Source organism: Eurypyga helias, unplaced genomic scaffold (genome assembly GCF_000690775.1).
Source record: "Eurypyga helias isolate BGI_N326 unplaced genomic scaffold, ASM69077v1 scaffold2489, whole genome shotgun sequence".
NCBI classification, from domain to species: Eukaryota; Metazoa; Chordata; class Aves; order Eurypygiformes; family Eurypygidae; genus Eurypyga; species Eurypyga helias.
In genome coordinates this window covers 41,220-61,029 of record NW_010273870.1, presented here as the reverse complement: position 1 = coordinate 61,029, position 19,810 = coordinate 41,220, and the positions used below count along the sequence as shown (strand labels likewise).

The 19,810-nt window shown below is 43.0% G+C and overlaps 1 protein-coding gene across 1 annotated transcript in view; it reads right to left on the bottom strand.

Moving 5' to 3' along the window:
• Nucleotides 1–3,384: 3,384 nt before the first annotated feature.
• UVRAG (UV radiation resistance associated) overlaps nt 3,385–19,810 on the bottom strand; it is a gene marked incomplete at its 5' end in the record, with an annotated part of 57,466 nt that continues 41,040 nt past the window's right edge. Inside the window, 2 exons of the mRNA XM_010159630.1 lie at nt 3,385–4,385; nt 17,493–17,584. Coding sequence (XP_010157932.1) covers nt 3,683–4,385; nt 17,493–17,584 — 795 coding nt within the window. The remainder of the gene's footprint in view (nt 4,386–17,492; nt 17,585–19,810) is intronic.

The window sequence follows — 19,810 nt, the reverse complement described above, 5'->3', positions numbered from 1 at the left end:
AACTGTTCTATGATTCTGTGCTTTCAATAAAAACCTTTTCCATTCATAGTTTATTACTCGCTTCAACATAACTACGTTTCAATAAAGCTGTTCAATGCTGCAAACCAGCTTTGAGTAAAAATTCTTTCCTGTGTCTTCCCAGTTGGGCTCCAGGGCAACTCAGCTGACATCTTGGCATTCTACGCTGTGCTGACAGGCAAATTGGGTGGGAGAAAAGAAAAAAATAAACCCCAAATACCTGTTGCAGTGATGATGCTTGGAGAGTCCCTGTAGCTCTGCGTATGACACCACTTCCCACCAGCGTGTCGTGGACAGCCTCCACCCCAGGGCTGGGCAGCAGGCTCCTGTTGAAGGGGAACACAGGCTTTTTAGGCAGACATACGTTTATTAGCTCGGCTGGCAGAAGGTGCGGGATGAGTAGCAATACCTCCCCAGTGAGGGAACACGGCCCTTCCACTATCCGTAGAAGTTTTGCAAATCCAGCTGTCTCCCAGCCCTGGCGTAGGCTGTAGCTGTTTTTCCAGCTGCGTGCCATCTTTTTGGGAGTGAAAAAAGAACAGCGGTACCATCTCGTGTGAAACAGGGATTTGGAGTCAGGTCTTCTAGCAAATTCTCTTGCCCAAATTAGTCACATTTGGATCAAGAGAAGCTTGATGAACAGTGAGCCAAAGTCTGGGGAGGACGCTGCGGTTCCAATTAGGCTTGTAATGAAAACAAACGCGAAGGAGCCGTTAACAGAAGACGGACAAGTTGAGAGATACTAATCAGTTTTATTTTATAAATACAGATGAGCTTTCCCGCAATTACCAACAGAGTTTTAATGTGTCATTTACTACGGGATATTCCGGTTCTGCTTATTTTAAATACCTGGTCAAGCAAGGATAAGCCAACGCTGTTGTGCTTGCTATAAAAATAGAGTGGGATATGATCTTCCAAAACTAATATTCTCAAAAATCTTAGGAATTCCTAAGTGAGGGGGGAAAAGATGGCAATGAAATGTTTTCTCCACCCGAAGATATTTGCAGACGTTTAACAGTGTCACAGCTGTGCAGGAACTGAAAAGCTTCTGACAGTTTAAAGCACGTTGTGATACAGCATCTCACCTTCAAACCTGTCTGTTTCTCTCCTACTACGCGGTTTTCAAAGTAATTTACAGGGGAGGGGGGGAAAATAATCACAAAAAAGCAAGCTGTGAGATGGCTGTAGCCTGTACAATCCCCCATCCTCACAGCAAGGAGACGTTTGCCAATGCTTTAATTAGCCCTACGGTGCTGTCCCCCTTCACAGCACCTTCCCTATAGGAAGCGATGGAACATGGGAAGACTTGAAGGCCTACAGACACATCCACAGAAAGCTCATCAAAGCAGCTTTGTGTGAGAGATGCAGAAATCCACCATCGTGTTTGACACATTAACAATTACAGGGCTCAAACAGGAACGGCGACACAACGTCAGGGAGGGAAAATCAGACTTCATTTGGTCGGGTGCAACCTGAGAAAATGCCCAACTAATGAAAAAATACAACATCCCGAGTCCCGCCCTAACGGACCTAATTTCACTTAATTGCACTGAGACGCTCCGTATTTGCCTACAAAACAACTACTCTTTGGGTTGCTCTGAAAAATCACCACCGCAGGCAGGCTGGTGCCATTCTGTTCTAGAGGAAAAGGAACGTGCCCGCAAAAAGAAGGTCTGTGCTGCTTTGGCTGTGCCAGATCCCATCCCACAAGGTGCACAACTGACTCAGTATTCCCTAATTTCACCTAAAGCATACTGCTACCAGAAGATACAGTCACGGGACAAGAGTACCTTGTGCCCACCTTGTAAGTGCTGTGCTTCCAGGTGCTCATTTCTGCCTCTCTCAGCCAAAGCACGGCGATAATTCCCTACCTCTCTCTCCTCAAAGATGGTGACAGCGCTTTAAGCTGCTGCAGCATTTCCTTTTCCTGAGGTTGGAACAGAGGAGCTTATTTCGGAGAGAAGATACTCATGAACGTGTCCAACTCCATGCCCAAGCCTGCACCTGGAATCACGTTCAGCCTGACAGAATCGAGGTCTCTGCTTTTGGGTGCTTCCATCGAGCACACTGTGGTGGGACAGACCAAGAGTAATGACTCGCTGCAGAGAGGCTCGATCCTACGACTCCGTTATAGACACGACCGTTAAAAGCTTAACAGAAGAAACATGAATATAAATTTAATACAATCATGAAGGTGTTACCTGGAAAAATGCATATGCTAGAACAGTGCTATTACCTATATCAGTTCTCACATACACGCTTTGTTTTGACAACAGAGTTGAGACTATACATACCCACGTTTCAAACAGTTAATTTAGGCTAGCCTTATGGTGAAGTTAGGAAAAGGCTAGGTCATTGGTTCAAAAGAAAGCATAGACCAGGGAGAGGGGGGGAAAAAAAAAGCGCCAGGCATGATGAAGTGTTTTTTATTCTGCTATATATTTTTATATTTGAGAGCTCACAACCGAGCCCAAATTCTTGGGTATACAATATAGAAAGCAAGAGCAATGAAATCCAACTGCAACAAATACCAGGAATCACGAAGCAGGCTGCAAATTGCTTTCCCATTAGTGCAGCTGAACGCACGTGCCAGTGGCAAGCGACCTAACCAGCCAACCACGCCGCCGGCGAGCCGCGGCCGTTCCTGCGCTGAAAGCAGAGGCGGTTAAAGGGTATTAATGCCGATGGATTGTGTGATAGGTGCCTCCTTTCTAGGCAGGGTGGAGCGATTCCACACATTTACCTAATTCCAAAGCGCTGACTGTATTTTCAGTCTGGGTTTTTATAAGTGCTACACGGCACGCCGTTCCCAGGGGACAGCAGGGAGGGTGGCAGCTGAACCCCGCTTAGGTAGCGCATTCGTTAGGTCTCTGCTGATGAGGCTTGTGCCCAACTGAAGTGGGGAATGGTCAGGGTGAGGTTTTTATAAGAAACCTTAGAGGCGATTTAGTCCTCAAGGCTTCTGCTGGTAGGAACAGTGAGTAAGGAGAGGGGGGAAAAAAAAAATGTCATTTCTGATTAATCAGGTGCAAGGCAACTGCAGATATCTCACAGGTGCTCATTCTCTGGCAAGTTTACACCAACCAACCGAAGACCCATCAGTGCAAACTAGAACTTCAAAGGCTACAGAGCACAGCCAAGAGAAAGCTGTCCAATTACAACAAATTCATGGTATTTCTGTAACACTGACTACATTGCTCAAGAAAATGCAGGAGTACATGGGAGAAGGGAATGAGGTCTTGCTATAAACACACTTTTAAATTAACTTTTTCTTTCTTCTGAAAAGACTGAAATAAATTTCACTCTAAATAATAATTAAGACATTAACAAATATTCATAGAAGGGCCTGATCAGCACTAGAAGTTGTTTCCAGGAAAACCTTTATAAATGGATTCCAATGCCTAAAAAAAAAAAAAAAAAAAGATTTCCAATAGATTATAAATATCAGACATAAGAGAACTGGAAGCAGAATCAGAATTTACCTGGGCCGTGAAAATACCATGATCCTGTGTTATCGTGCTCAAGTCCGTTTGTCTAAACACCATAGGAACAGCTTTAGCTTTTTTTTATTTTTTATAATTAATATAAAGAATAAGTGCAATTTTATCTCTATTCCAGATCACTGATTTCACCTCAATGTCTGCTATCAAATCCCTGTCCGAGCTCACTTGTCCGAACTTTTACGCGGCCTGCGGAAGCTGGACATGTTTTCATTCAGTGCATAGATCCTTCGAGAGAACTCCTCAAACTCTCCCAGAACTTGTTCATCGCACTCCACCGCCACGGCATGTTCCACCGGGATGGAGTTAAAGTCTTCTAGCTGATCTCCCGTGCTGAACCCCGTCGCTTCCATTCCCATGATCTCCTCCGCTTGCTCCACAGTGCAGCAAAGGACAGGGCCGAGCGGGGGCCGAAACTCACAGGGCTGCTCGTTGCTTGCGGTGCCAGAGCACTCACCGGGCAGAAACGCCCCGTTTATTGCACTAGTATGTCCTAGGAAAGACTCCTGACAGTCTTGGGTATTGTTTAGGCTCCCGTTTTCTCCATTTAAACTGCCGCACAAGTCCTCGCCTTGCTTGGTATTTCCTTTCGATGAGTCCATAGGGGTATCCAAGGAGGAAGATATGGATCCAGGTTTTTTATCTAACTCTCCCACACGGGATGTGATAGCAACAGGCTGTGTTAAAGCAGAGTTGTAACTAGGAGGAGGAGTTTTGTACTGCAGTCTTTCGTTTCCCGTGCTGGCTCGTTTTCGGAGTCCTTTATCCGGAGAAGGAAGCCCACTAGAAAAGCCAATATCCAATCTGCCGAAGCTAGAGCTCTGTCTCTTTGGAACGGGAATTGCATTGGATGTATGGTGTCGATCACTATAAAAGGAGGAAAGGATAAATCACAGCTGTCAGGCATCCTTACGAGCAATGCAGATGTTTAACCAAAGGCTGAAGCAATTATTTTATCACAACTCTGGGCTCCGTTTGGCCAACTACTTGTATCCTGAAGTGCTAAAACCCCAAATGTGTTTAATGCCGTATGAACTGTGGAAGACACCCCAGAGGACAGCTTTACTGAAAACCGGGAAGAACATTTCATGTAGGAACATTTACAAAGCTGTATGGTTTGAAGAGTCAATCACCCAAGAAACCACCACATTATGTTAATTCATACTGTTAACACCATTTTATAGGACCAAGCTGTACTTTATGAATTATTACTGTTGACCATATATTTATGTATTTATGGCCTGTACTGGGCCATCATAAACTCTTCAAAAGTGTGCAATAATGGCCGAATACTCTAAAAGCAACTTCTTCCAACAGTGGACTTTCCTGACAGCTGCACAAAGGAGAAAAAACACACACACTTTGCTATTTGCAGAGGGTTATTTTTGCCAGATCTTCTGCTTCTCTGTGCCAATCATTCCAACACTTCTTGGACAAACGTCAACCTCGGTTTCTTGAGGAACACGAAGTAATCAAGCTTAATTGACAAGTATGATTTTGCTATTTAGTACAGCTCCACGGACCACTCGCACTGTCCCAGGGTCTATAATTTGGAACATCCACTTTGTGTCACGTGGGTGTGTTACGTGAATTTTCCTTCACTGGCTTAATCCTTATCCAACTACAATCACTATCCTATATGCAAATTGTATGTTGCACGTTAACTTAAGCAACTGGTTCATTTTCCTTCCAAATTAAAAAAAAAAAAAAGTTACAGCTATTGCTGATCTACTGAATATATAACTCCAAGATTTAACTGCTGTCAGTACGAGTCTCCTTCACTGACTCCATTTAGAAGGAAATCCTTCAGCTCAAGGTCTGATACATTTTGGGATCTGCCTTGCAGAGGAAAATCTTAGAGTAGTTAGGAGCTCTCCCTAGTGTGGATCCTTTTCCACATTATTTGGAAACAATGCTCCCCTCTGTAAATAGGATAAGCTACAGTGGAAAAAGCCCCTGTGTGACAAATAAGCATCCCCAAGGGAGGGCAGTGTAGAGTACTACTGCTCTTTAATTTCCTCTCCCATCTTACCTCCTCCCATGCTGCCGCTTAATACACACGTAGGGCTTCCTTGTCTTCCATAAAAAACCCAAATTACCTTAAGGAAATGTTGCTTTGAGGAATTTACAGTTGCAGACAGTGGAGAGAAAAGCGCCACACACACAGCAAGCAGCGAAAACATCCCCTTTCTTCTTGGATTTCAACTGCTGTTTCAGACCGTTTTAATGCAAAGCAACAAAGGTTTGGAGCATTAACAGAGGTGGCAAACCAGAAAGCAGTATGTGCCACAGATGCTACGAAGTGCTGTGTATGTGGTCTTGGGAGTCCTGTACTGACCAAAGACTTTAAAATACTTTAACCAACCCCCTACACAATCAACCATTTATTTTTAAAATGATGTAATATGACAAACACAAGAATATGAGGCAGGACACTTGTAAACTTTACTTAGGCAACGTGCACTGCAGACATACTGGGGATGTTTTCCCCTCACCTTCCCCCAGCTTAGTGCTTTCAGCCTTGATTTGGCAAATTAATGAATATCCAGTATAATTTATTTGATTAGATTTTGTTTATCTTAAAACTTAGATAAGAAGCTTTTTCATATTAGCTCTAGGTTTGCTGAATCTGCCTTACAAAAAACCACAGGAAATAGAGTGCTATGTTTTCAGCTGTAACAGCAAAAACAGGTATTTTGCTCTGTACAGAGTTCTCAGAAGCTTTACAATTAAATGTAAGCTTTAGGAATTTATCCAAATTCCAAGATGTGCACATATTCACAAAGCCAGGTAAGATTCAAAACACTTCTCTGGGTTCAAGGGAGCACTTTCCTATGTTTATGTGCACAAATTCCTCACAGAGAAGTGGTAACTGATTACTACAGAGGACTGTTCAAATTATCAGACACTGGGCAATTAAGTAGATGGTGCTTTTCAGTGCTCTCGTGAGACCCCACCTGGAGTACTGTGTTCACATCTGTGACCCCCAACATCAGAAGGATATCAACCGGTTGGAGCAAGTCCAGTGGACGCCATGGAGATGTTCCGAGGACTGGAGCCCCTCTCTCATGGGGACAGGCTGGGAGAGTTGGGGGGTTCAGCCTGGAGAAGGGAAGGCTCCAGGGAGACCTTAGAGCCCCTTCCCGTGCCTGGGGGTGCTACAAGGAAGCTGGGGGGGCTTTTTCCAAGGGCATGGAATGACAGGACAAGGGGGAATGGGTTTAAATTGGGACAGGCTGCCCAGAGATGTTGTGGATGCCCCATCCCTGGATGTCTTCAAGGCCAGGCTGGATGAGGCTTGGAGCAACCTGGTCTAGTGGAAGGGGTCCCTGCCCATGGCAGGGGGGGTGGAACTAGATGATCTTTAAGGTCCCTTCCCACCCAAACCATTCTGTGATTCTATGAAGATAGGTAAGGTTTTGCTGCCTTTCCCATTCCAGATATCCAGATGTTGCAGAGCTGAATTATCTCCCTTCTGCTTGGCTGAGATAGCATGTAAGACAGTGATTTTACCAGAGAGATGTGACAACATGCATGTCCCAAGGCCAAGCAGAGGCTTTGTGTTGTAGAACTAGGCAGGAAATGCCTCCCTCCTCCCCTCTTTCTTACAAAACTGAGCCCAAAGCACAGGCTAGGGCCAGTCCTGCTGCTAAGAGGAAACTAAGCCTGCCACGGGTCTCAAGGAGTACAAGAGGGAGTCTCAAATCAGGAGAGGTATGAGCTTTGTGCTACAAGAGTTTGGATATGTACACTGTGCTGATCCGTCACTCTGTGGCTCCAAGTGCAGGAGGCTCAAAAGAAAGAGATAGACAAAAAGGACAGATGGTTTCTGTGTTCTCTAGTATTTCAGGTTGGGGAAAAAGAGGCCACGTTGCTTAGGTTTGTTTTGTTTTGTTTGTACTGTGTTGTCAGTTCAAGATCCAATGGGCAACACCTGGCTTTTTGCAACTCTAGAATAACCCCTATAAAATAGGTACCTAAGTCTGGACCTACTTGACAAACCAGTTGTCAAATATCATTCAAAATAGTGAGCATATGTGCAATTCAAGAAGGAGGTGGGGTGTAGGAGAATGCCAGCCTCATACAAGCTCTTTTTCAAACTCCAAGGCCGCTTATTGCCATCCCTTTCCAAAAGAAACATGCTCTTCCCAGAGCTGATTGCAGTATTGCATCCCCTGCAACAATAAAGAGAAAAACCTTTCTGCTTCATTTCTATCAAGATGTCAGGGATGAGTCAAACGTGAAGGTATCCCCATTGAACTGCAATCCAGAAAGGCTGCAGATTCCAGAGGAAACAACCCAACACATATGCAGTAAGAAGCAAGACTAGGAACAGATGGAATAATACAAGATGTACAGGCAAAAAAGGGCACCTTGTTTCCCATGTAAAACAGATGGAAGATGCAGAGATGCATCATGTTGGTTATTCCATGGAATACCCTTTGCAGAGGGAAGAGTTTGATGCCAAAGCATCAGATCTGCAAGACTCCGTATAGCTGTGAGAGCTTGCCATCTCCGTGTCCAGGCACAAAGACAAGAAGGGTTTGTAGGAAACTCTGGCATTTCTCTGGACGTTCAGCCATCCACAGCCCTGGGATAGACATTTAAGGCATTAAAATCTAATCCAGGAAGAATTTCAAGCTGTACCTTGTGGATTGAAGTACAGATGAGTGTTTCTCAAAACAATCATAAGGATATCTATGTGTTACACAGTATTTTAGTGATAAAACCTCTTGCCTGAAATGCAAGCAGTCAGAAGAGGGTCCAGGCAATTGTCAAACACAGTGGCCTGAACAGCAGCCTACAGACAGGTTTGCAGTGGGTCCTCCTGATGAATATATCACCTTGCAGCCCAAGATCTCAAAAGAACCATTTTTTTGAAAGACGAGCAGAAAGCAATCCTAGGTTTAATCCTAGCTCCTGAAGCTGCAGAGGCACACCATTGTGCAAAGCCAGAGTAATTCTTGGAGAGATCAAACCCAAGGCAAAGCCTCTTCACCACCTGAATGAGTAATACCTGCTACTCTTATTTGTTGTGCTGGACTGTGCTTCAAACTTGCTCAAATTAATTTCTCTTAGGTCAGACTCTTTAGAGGGTAAAAACTTAAGTATGGCATACGGCTGCCTAATTGGCAAAACCCATATTACCTTCAGCAAGTGCTGATCAGCCTGATTTAGGCACAAGAGCAACTTTTCTATGCAGCAGAAGAAAGCAGCAGCAACTTGTCTGAGTGAACTAACATGAAAACCGCGGCATGTAATTAGCTCAAGAGAAGCAGCCTTATAAACTGTGCCGGTGGGCATGTAAACTTAAGTTCCTCCTAAAAAGAAACATGCCTAAATTCCTTTGTAAATCTAGGCCTTACAGGCAAACGGGTGAGAAATTAATTAGCTTGCAGGATCAGGAGAGTTTTTAAAGAGCTTGTTATGACAAGTCGATTCAAGCTAACACGTTATGTATGCCTGAACAATACCTCTTTAGTCCAGCAGCCAAAAAAATCTTCCTTCGTAAGTTGAACTGGCAGAATGATCTGTACTAAGTGATCTAACAGCCTAAACATTGCAGCAATACAAAGCTAATCTCCCTCGTCTAGGAAATAACTTCCCAGTTAATAGAGTACATAAGGGCTGCCCCATAGGGCAGTGAAGGAGGAATGATCTTCATTTATCATACAAGCATTCAGACTAATGAATTAGAACAAAAAGCACTTGCAGCCAGGTTCCTTACACTGCATGTCATGAAATGGACCTTGCTTTAAGACTGCAAAAGCAGGTTTTAAGCTGCTAGAGACATATCTGGGCAGATTTCTGAAACCATCCATTGTTGCCAAGAAATATGAATAGGATGGGTTTAGCTTCAGTCAGGAATAAATACAGGGATAAGAGCCCAAATCTGATTGAAGGCAATAGAACGGCTTAACTGCCTATCAAATATTATCCAAGGTATTTAGATAAAAGTAAATATGCATGAAGGACTTTGGAGATCAGCCACTGAAGCGTTCATTGCCCAGGCTCCTTCCAGTCGCTGGACACAAAAAACGAGCCCTGGGGAGAAGGTGGGTAATGCCCTATCGAGCGTCATTTGGGATCAGTGGAAAAGTCACCCTCTCAAGATGCTGCCTCTTGCCCATAGTGGCAACCTTGGCAACTAGTTTTGGCTAAGAAGAGTATCTAGAAGGCAAACATGAGAAGATGAACAGCTCTTTATATACTTTTAAGTAGAACAACACTCAAAGTCTTGCAGGCAAGTAAAACACAAAGAAAATGCATTTAGGCCCAGTGGACTGAGCAGTTGAGGAGAAAGATCTTCTCCTTTACCATTACCTCCCTCCAGGTGAAAATGAGAAGTCAAACTGAGGTTTTGGTTCGAAAGTAGCATTTAGAGAGAGGCACAGAGCTCAGAATACGAGGTTGCTACTGATCTTCATGAAAACAATCAGCTGACGGAGCGTCTCTATTCCATTTGCATCTTCCTTGAGAAAAGGCCGTACTGTTAGCAGGATTCATAGCACTGCGTCAAGGCAAAGTCCAGAGAAAGAGATGCTTTATCAGCTTCAAGGAATTAATAAAATACATTAAAAAACCTGAGTCATTTAGAAAACTATCCTCCAATTTCCCAGAAGCCTTAGAGGCTGTAAAGTATGGTCACCAGTTAAGAGAGTTTGGCTTGCAGGAGCCCTTTACTCAGAGGTACCTGAATTACTAGCATTGAGCTGGTTCAGCTTCCAGCCACAATTACTCGGTCAATGTTCTGAGACAGCAAACAGATGTGGACACCTGTCCAAAAAGAACGGCCTGCAACTGGTGGAGTATAAAAGTCTGATTTGATGAACTGTCATCAGCCCTTAATGACTTTTAGTCATCAAGCTGGATCAGACTAGAACCGGTTACGTATAGAAGTACGCCGAACTGCTATCAGGAATCAGGATTTCTAAATTAAAAAGAGAAACCTCAGGTTTATTGGACATTATAGATAAGAGAATTACATCATGACCAATCTTGATGTTTCAATTGAATCCAAATCTCAAAAGCCAATTCGTAATAGCCTAACTTCAGCTGTAACTTCTACTGCCAGCAAAACTACAAAGTAGCCGTTTTCTCCTGAAAATATCTGTTTTCACTAGTCAATAATTAGTCCATTTGGGCAGTCTAACAGACTTAAGGCACAAGACACAGACTCCGGGCTGTAAACAGGCAAGATGAAGCGATTGAAGTAGGACACAGACACTTCTGAAGTTATTTTCTTAGTGAACAGATTCTGGTTGCGATCTGCTTGCCGTTCTGATAAAAAGTTTCTTCAGTCAGATTCACTTGTGATTATTTAACCTGTCTGCAAGGGGCTCAGAGAAACCGTAAAGCGCTATGAGAGACAGAATACAATTCACAGGCTCAAATATGTATCTTTTCCTCCCCACAAAATGTTTCCTCTGAGGAACATTACTGGATCACAGCTGGTCAAAATACTAAATCTTGATTGTCTGGCCAAAAGCCAAAATCCACAGCTACAGCTCTTTGGTATGAGAATACTTTAAAAAACCCCCAAAAACATAACTTAAACACCATTTGATCTTTTTTGTTGCAAACTATGACCTCATGGCAGTCAGAACGCTAAAGGAAGGTGTTTAAGTTGGTTTATAGCCATCCGAAATGTTTGAAGCTCCGAGCACAGCGCCCAGCCAATATCACGTCAACTGCGCTGAAAAGCAATAATAGTTTCTCACCTTCTTTGAGATTGCTGCTTAAACAACGCGCAGTAGTGACAGGGCTGCAAAGGGAGGCTGCCAATACCCAGTTAGGGTGAAATCGCGCCTTCTGGCAGCTAAAAAACAAAATCTGACACACGCTTTAAAAAAAAAAAGTCTTCATAAATTAAGCTACCAGAGTTTTCTTGACTCAAACATTCAGTTTTAGGCTCCTCTTGAATCTAGCAGTACATGAATCAAGACATACCTTCAAAACGCACATTTAAGCCTTGGCAGGAATGTATTTTTGGGTAAAGCTTTTCAATGCAGGCTCGAAAGGACATCTCCCTGACTACAGACAAGACCTTCTAAAGCAGCACCTCGTACTTGCCAGCATGAGATAAGCCTATTGTCTAATCTATTCACCAGGAAAAACCCCGTCCTCCTCACTGGACTGCTCAAGTTTGCAGTGTGCTCTTCCCTTGCCATTAATAATCACAAATACCACCCTTCAGACGTTACACACGGTAAATAAAATTAAGCTGAAGAACAGGAGAGGAAAATGAAAGCGTCTCTGATTTAATGCAACCAAGATCTAAAAAGCCCGAGTCGCGAAGGATAAATCTGAAGGCGCAAAAAAGGAATACAGCGACGTCAGAAGTGCACAGACGGTGCGCAAACAAAGATCTGGTGTGTCTCTAAAGCCGGGGTAAACCTCACACTCAAACGAATTCAAGAGAAAAATGCTGATGCGTGGGATTTTTGCATCAGCAAAAGCTAATCTTAAAAATTAACTGCTTTTCTGGAAGCCAGCAAGACTCCAGGATTTAGAAATTGGAAACAGAGAGAATTATTCCCAACAGGAAACAGAAAATATTTGGGGGAGCACAATCGTGAGAGTCTCAATCAATGGCTTTGGCTCATCATCTTTCACTGTGAGAATCAACATCTAAATTTGACATCAGAAAAAGAAGTTTCTGAAGTTCTGTAGCCTCTGTAACGGTGTGTGCGGGAACCAACTGATCTGCCCTGGTTTCATCTACATGCAGTACAAACAATATTTTGCAGTAGAGGGAAGAAAAGTAAACACAGCAGAATATAGGTGCCAGGAGAGATATGAAGAGGGAAGCAGAGCTCGTAGACCTGCAAGCTTGCTGCAATAAATCACGCATGTTGGGATGTGAAAACATGCATTAATCATTGAAGTGTCATGCCTGAGAAACCATAACAACACAAATCTCACCAGGCAGAAGGGTCCAGCAGCCACGCAATTAAACCTCGATGCAAAGCAGCAGAATATAGGTGCCAGGAGAGATATGAAGAGGGAAGCAGAGCTCGTAGACCTGCAAGCTTGCTGCAATAAATCACGCATGTTGGGATGTGAAAACATGCATTAATCATTGAAGTGTCATGCCTGAGAAACCATAACAACACAAATCTCACCAGGCAGAAGGGTCCAGCAGCCACGCAATTAAACCTCGATGCAAAGGCACTGGGCTCCGCAGACGTTCAGTTCAGCAGGGCCAAGGGCTGCCCCAGAGCTCCAGGCAGAACAACCGAGCTCATGAAAGCCTCAAGCAAAGGCTTTAAAGACAAATTTGCTCTGGTCGATGTATAAAATAGGTGGGTTTTCCTGCAAAAGCTGTGGGTTGGTTGTTTGTTTTTAATCTGAAGGTGTAAATAAATTATTTTGTACTCAAACCTAAACTGATGCTTAGCAGAGAAATAGGTTAAGCCTGAAATAACGACATATTTTAGTTACCCTGAATATCTAAAGGGATTCAATTCCATTCCAGACTGCAGAGAAATACAGATGTCTCTACCCAAAGGCAAAACCGAGGAGTATGCATGAACTAGGACTTAAGAACACTCCTGTTCAAAGAGAAAGCAAGTACAGAAGAAGTGTTCATGTTTAACACTGACAGGATTTAACAAAATTTAAATTCAGCAAAACCCAGCTACAGTGCTAAAGAAGGAAACTGAAGACCAGCAACAGCAGAACCAAACCAACCAGTAGAGCAAGGCAAACTGTACATTAAAAAAATCTCTGTCACTGTCTCACATGTTCCTGCTCTCATCCCGCAAATAAAGATAACCTGGAAATACTTCACTGACCACGGTCGGTGGCAGAGGGTATCAGATGGCTCACCCACAGTAACCTGAAAACAAAAAATGCCTTCCCAATCTTCATTTTACAGGTTTAAATTGAAAGCAGGCAGGTTTAGATTGGACATAAGGAAGAAATGCTTTAAGGAGAGGGTGGTAAAGCACTGGCACAGGTTGCCCAGAGAAGCTGTGGATGCCTCATCCCTGGAAGTGTTCAAGGCCAGGCTGGATGAGGCTTGGAGCAACCTGGTCTAGTGGAAGGGATCCCTGCCCATGGCAGGGGGGGTGGGACTAGATGATCTTCAAGGTCCCTTCCAACCCAAACCATTCTATGATTTTAACAGCTGGTGGCTTTTACTCTTGCTTAAATACATGTAATCAGATACCATCCACAGGACAGTGGGCACCTGTACTCTGCTAAGCACGCGCTCAGCTGCAATGCCTGATTATGCAAGTCTAGCCAGTTTTCCCCTTGAGCTAGACTCCCCGTAAAGCCTCATTTCCATTTATATTATTAGGATGTACTAAGAAACATTGTTTAGAATCATTAGCCTTAAAAAAAAAAAAACTTGAAAATGAACAACTATTCATACACGTTTTGGAGGTGAGAAGGAAATGAGGCATAGACATTCGCGGGGTTGGAGGAGGGGTGGAAAGAAGGGAATATGATACTCCCGGAGAACTATGCTTAATATTCTTACATGTCTTGAAATATTATCCAGCCAAAAACTGTGTTTAGTCTTGCTAATGACTGTGCATCACCTGTAGGAAAAAAAAGCCACCCTGATTGTATGATGGGAAAACGTCAAAGGCATAATTAACGCTTCCATTATCAGTTCTTCAACGCCAGCACACACCAGAAGGGAAGAGGAGATACCTACGCCCTGAAAACTATTCTCATTTAACATGTCCCAGAGTCATCCACCTGTGTATTCAAGACTGAAGGAGACATCCACCATCTGCACCCCCCCCACTCCACTGATGAATACACCCAAGTGTCACAGAAGTCACGGGTTAGGTATGTTGGCCCTTCATTTTCAGTTTTGCTTAGGAGACCACACATCACCTTAAGATTTTTACACCACAGTGATGGACACCCCACAAAACTCACATTAGTGTTTTCCTGACGAAGAAAGCTTTTCTTTATGCATCTTGCAAGGGCATAAGAAAAGCTAGGAGAAGCTTTTCAGCTGTGTCTGAAATTAGTGACAGAATAAAACCACACAAGGGGCTGAGCTTCCCTTTCTCAGGGCCTTGTTTACTTCCACTGTGATGTTGGCTGAGCTGTGTTTCTATCAGGCAACACATTTTACAGTACCACTCAAAGATAATACTTTTTCTACTCCTGTATTTTGTTTTCCTTTGCCAAGACTCTCCTCCCAACATAAGTGATTTAGACACCAGCTTTGAGTTCACATGGATCAGCATTTCTGCGCAAGGAATAAAAGATAAGACAGGCAAAGGGTGACACAGAAATACGGTCTGGCAAGAGCTGTGGCACGATGATGTCCCACAGGATTTTCATCGCTGTTAGCCACTGAAGTCAAATTTTTGTCCCAGAGGTCTGATAGATTGAGCTGTGCTACTCCGAGGCACTAACCCTGTTTGAAGCCTGCTCATAATTTTCAAATAGAGCAATAACAAAAAGCTTGGTTTGGGGTTTTTCTGCATAAAAGGGTGTGTGATCACCTACTATCTTTCAAACATGCGTTGTTCTTCCTGTGTTCTGCATACTGCAGGAAAAAAATGAGACTTTCAGAGCTTCCAACCCAAAACTATTTATCATGTAACACTACTTCTGCATTCACTGCAGACAAGTACTTCCATCACTAGGCTCTGCTACTTCTGCTGGTTTAACATATTAGGGATTCAGACAAAAGAGCACCAGAAAGCTTTAACTCCACTGTTCAAGAACTGTCAGTGCCACAATGTCTAATGTAATTTCATATCAGATTTAAAAATTAGTTCGTGTCTTGTTTTGAGTCTCCCCTAAAAGCCACATACTAGCCCAAAATATTAAGGTTTGGTTATTAGCGCTTTGCAGTTTTTTATCTTACTAGGAATAACTAATTTCCACTAAAACGACTGGAAGCACTCTTTCACTTCAATTTAGCATAATTTGTGCCAAAAGAAATTGTTTCTCAGACTAATTGAAGCAGCGAGGGCATCCATAGCGATCACCAGAGCATCTGGCAGCAAGACCTGGCGGGGTTACCTCAGACTGGATGATATTTTCAATACCCTGGAGTATCCAGGGTATCTGGATACTCCAGCAGTGTGCCCAGGTGGCCAAGAAGGCCAACCGCATCTTGGCTACTATCTTTCAAACATGCGTTGTTCTTCCTGTGTTCTGCATACTGCAGGAAAAAAATGAGACTTTCAGAGCTTCCAACCCAAAACTATTTATCATGTAACACTACTTCTGCATTCACTGCAGACAAGTACTTCCATCACTAGGCTCTGCTACTTCTGCTGGTTTAACATATTAGGGATTCAGACAAAAGAGCACCAGAAAGCTTTAACTCCACTGTTCAAGAACTGTCAGTGCCACAATGTCTAATGTCATTTCATATCAGATTTAAAAATTAGTTCGTGTCTTGTTTTGAGTCTCCCCTAAAAGCCACATACTAGCCCAAAATATTAAGGTTTGGTTATTAGCGCTTTGCAGTTTTTTATCTTACTAGGAATAACTAATTTCCACTAAAACGACTGGAAGCACTCTTTCACTTCAATTTAGCATAATTTGTGCCAAAAGAAATTGTTTCTCAGACTAATTGAAGCAGCGAGGGCATCCATAGCGATCACCAGAGCATCTGGCAGCAAGACCTGGCGGGGTTACCTCAGACTGGATGATATTTTCAAAACCCTGGAGTATCCAGGGTATCTGCATGGGGTCAGGCATAACACAGGAACCACACCAGACCTGTACCACTTCGAAGCATTGAATATTAACCTAGAGATGCTAAAATGGCACAGTGCTACGATGTTTGAGTGGGATTCAGGCACCCAAAGAATGAAGATCATAGAATCACAGAATGGTTTGGGTTGGAAGGGACCTTAAAGAACATCCAGTTCCAACCCCCTGCCATGGGCAGGGACACCTTCCACTAGACCAGGTTGCTCCAAGCCTCATCCAGCCTGGCCTTGAAGACATCCAGGGATGGGACATCCACAGCTTCTCTGGGCAACCTGTCCCAGTGCTTCACCACCCTCCCCGTGAAAAATTTCTTCCTCATGTCCAATCTAAACCTCCCCACTTTCAGTTTAAACCCGTTACTCCTTGTCCTGTCACGACAAGCCCTTGTACAAAATCCCCTCCCAGCTTCCTTGTAGCCCCTTCAGGTACTGGAAGGTGCTATAAGGTCTCCCCGGAGCCTTCTCTTCTCCAGGCTGAACACCCCCAACTCTCTCAGCCTTTCATCACAGCAGAGGTGCTCCAGCCCTCTGATGAGAATGATGATGAGAAGCAGGACAAAATAATTGCTTATGGTAAGAGCTGCATGAGTGCACACAATTCAAAGATCATCAATTTTAAAGAAAATAAGAACACAAAGCATCGAACACCTGCAGAAATACACCTGCTAGTGAATTGTGCCTTCCACATTTAGCAAAATTTATCTCCGTGGGCTTAAGAACTCGTAAAGCCTCATGCTCAAACACCTGCTTATTAATGTAGCTTCCCATTTAGCAGCGACACTCAACATGCAACAGCTATGTTCATCAGCAGTGATTATAGTCAACACTAATTGTTCTGATTATAATTCACAGATTCCCACACAGCTCACCTGAATTATGCAATTAAAGCAAGTGGGCAGCCAGTTACCGACCAGGTTAAGACCTGTCGTAAGGCTGCTACACCTTTCTACTCTCCTGGACTATCATAATACAGACAGTGCTTCTGCTACCAACCCTTAGGAGCCTTCAGAGAATGATTAATTCACCTCCTTTTAGTGAAGAACAGTGCTTTTCAGTCTTACACACACACACTCTTTTAACTCATGATGTTAAAAGAACAGAAGAAAACAGTAGAATATTGTGGACCTTACATGGCCTGTATTTTGGGGAAGTCACAATTTTCACCAAGCATGCTTAACTCTTATCAAGAGCAGCTGCTTGATGTGAAAAAAATCGTAGGGCTTAATTTTCTGTAGCATCCACCTCTTTCTAATTATAAAAAAATACTTACCATCTAACCATTAGCCCAAGCTCCATGAAGTTTTTCAGGTTAGGAAGAGTTTGCCTTAGATCTGGAGTACTGAGCCCATGCTGATATCTGAGCTACAAGAACAGAAAAAACTAAAATTAGCACAGCTTTCCAAATCCCAGATTCCAATCCATTTAACATTAGGGTCAGTTGATTTACCAGGTTTTCAAAGAAAGCACAGGATAAACAAGCCGATCCAAGAGATCTATTTCCCTTAAGGAAACCTTCCATTTAACACTCCAAACCTTGTACTAGCAAAACCCACCCAACAAACAGGGACAAAATATATCAGTCAGACTGTTAAACATCATTACACTTTTTCTATTTCCTATCTGTAATAGGAGAGCAGCCGCACAGCTTAATAAAAATACAGCCATTAAGTGAAAAGACCAAATTTCACCAGTGTTCTACATTCAGTGATTGCAAACATTTATTTGTGTGCGTGTCATCTGTCATCCTGAGTGTATCAATGTACGCTGGAATCCGTAGGGGAATTATTACAGTAATATCAACTAGTGAAAATACATACTGTTACACAGCTGATCTGGGTTCCTTACACAGTTTACATCAACACTGAAACTGCTGATACTATTCTCATCATTAAACCCACCATTCAAGGTCATGTAGTGAAGAGAAAGGCTTCAAACGCTGACTTTACCCAAGTGTTAACTCCCACGTGGATGCAAACATAAATGAAAAGATTCAACACACTGACTCCATGCAAACCCCGAGTTGCTGCTACCCTCAGATTACCAAATGAAACACGACATCACTGTCACTGCTAATAATTATAAACTACTTACTTACAACTTACTTATAAAGTTACTACTTATTCTGGGGACTATTTACAAGTCTCCAAATTACAAAAACTCCTTAAAAAACAAAAGGGAAAGTCTTTCAAGTTTCAATCTCAAAACATCAGGGAAACTTAGCCCTCCTGTGGTTAAAGTAGGAGAAAAAAAGAACCCCAAATCCCAGTATCTTTAAGACTATCAGAATAAAGCTGTGTCAACTTAACATGCAGTTCTGAGCGGATGTTGGCACCCTCTGGAAGTCACAGCTGGCCTCCAAACACACACACAGAGAGCAACCACATAAATTTGACACTGATAGAGCTCCTTGCTGAAACATGGAACAATCCCACTCAAAGTTCAATTCCTTTTTTGGAATGACACACCAGTTCCCGTAATTCATGACAGTAAGGTGCAGGCGAGCATCCTCAACAGAAAGGTTTCTGACTTCTACCTAACAATGGGCTAATCAGTTTTTCACCGAAAACGACTCTTGAAATTGGGAATGATTTCTATGCTTGTCTGATTTTTAGAAAGAAAAATTGCTTTGGAAGAAGCTCATCCTCAGTGTTGCATTGTACAACAGGAGGCCATTTATTACACAGTTTATTATTTCCATATGGACACAGCCAAGTCATATGGTGGGCTCGGATTCATATTTTCTGCTACAACGACAGAACCTGGATTAAGAAAACCATACAATATAAATTACTAAACGATCACCACATTCTCCTGATGGGATTACAGTGGATTTGGTTAACCAAAGAACTAGCCTGGGGCAAAAGAAAATACTCCAAATCAAAAACATTACATTTGTTCCTCCTACTACAATCAAATGCTCATAGAATACCCCATTTTATAGTCAACCTTAAATTCTAAGGTTTCAGAGCATGAAAAGAATTGGATTAAGGGATCTCTCTATTTCCAACAGCCAAGATCAGAGGAATGCATGAGAGAGTCTTGTATCAAAACACAAACAAAACCAGTCTCTACGAAAACACATTTCCATATTGCGAATGGTAGAGATCCACAGTAAAGTTAGAATGATTTAACTTTATAAACTGCATTCTATTTTGGCTTTGTAAAGGCTTAAAACCAAAGCAATACTGCCTTATGTGCCCGTATCAATACAAGCTGCTGATCATATATTTACAAAACAAACCTAAAACCGAACACAGATGCTCCTAAAAGACTCATCTGTGACAGGAAAAAAAATATACAAAAAACGCCCAGTTGAAGCAGCACAGCCATGAGTTACTTCCCAGGTTTCATACTGGTTCCAAAATTACCTCCCCCTTAATGCAACAAGGTCGACACCTATGGGCTGGAGAGGTGGGACCGTGCCAACCGCATGGAGTTCAACAAGGCCAAGGGCAAGGTCCTGCACACAGGTTGGGGAAATCCCAAACACACATGCAGGCTGGGTGAAGCATGGACAATGAGCAGCCCTCAGGAGAAGGATGAGAGGCTACCAGCGGATGAAAAGCTGGCCATGAGCCGGCCGTGTGC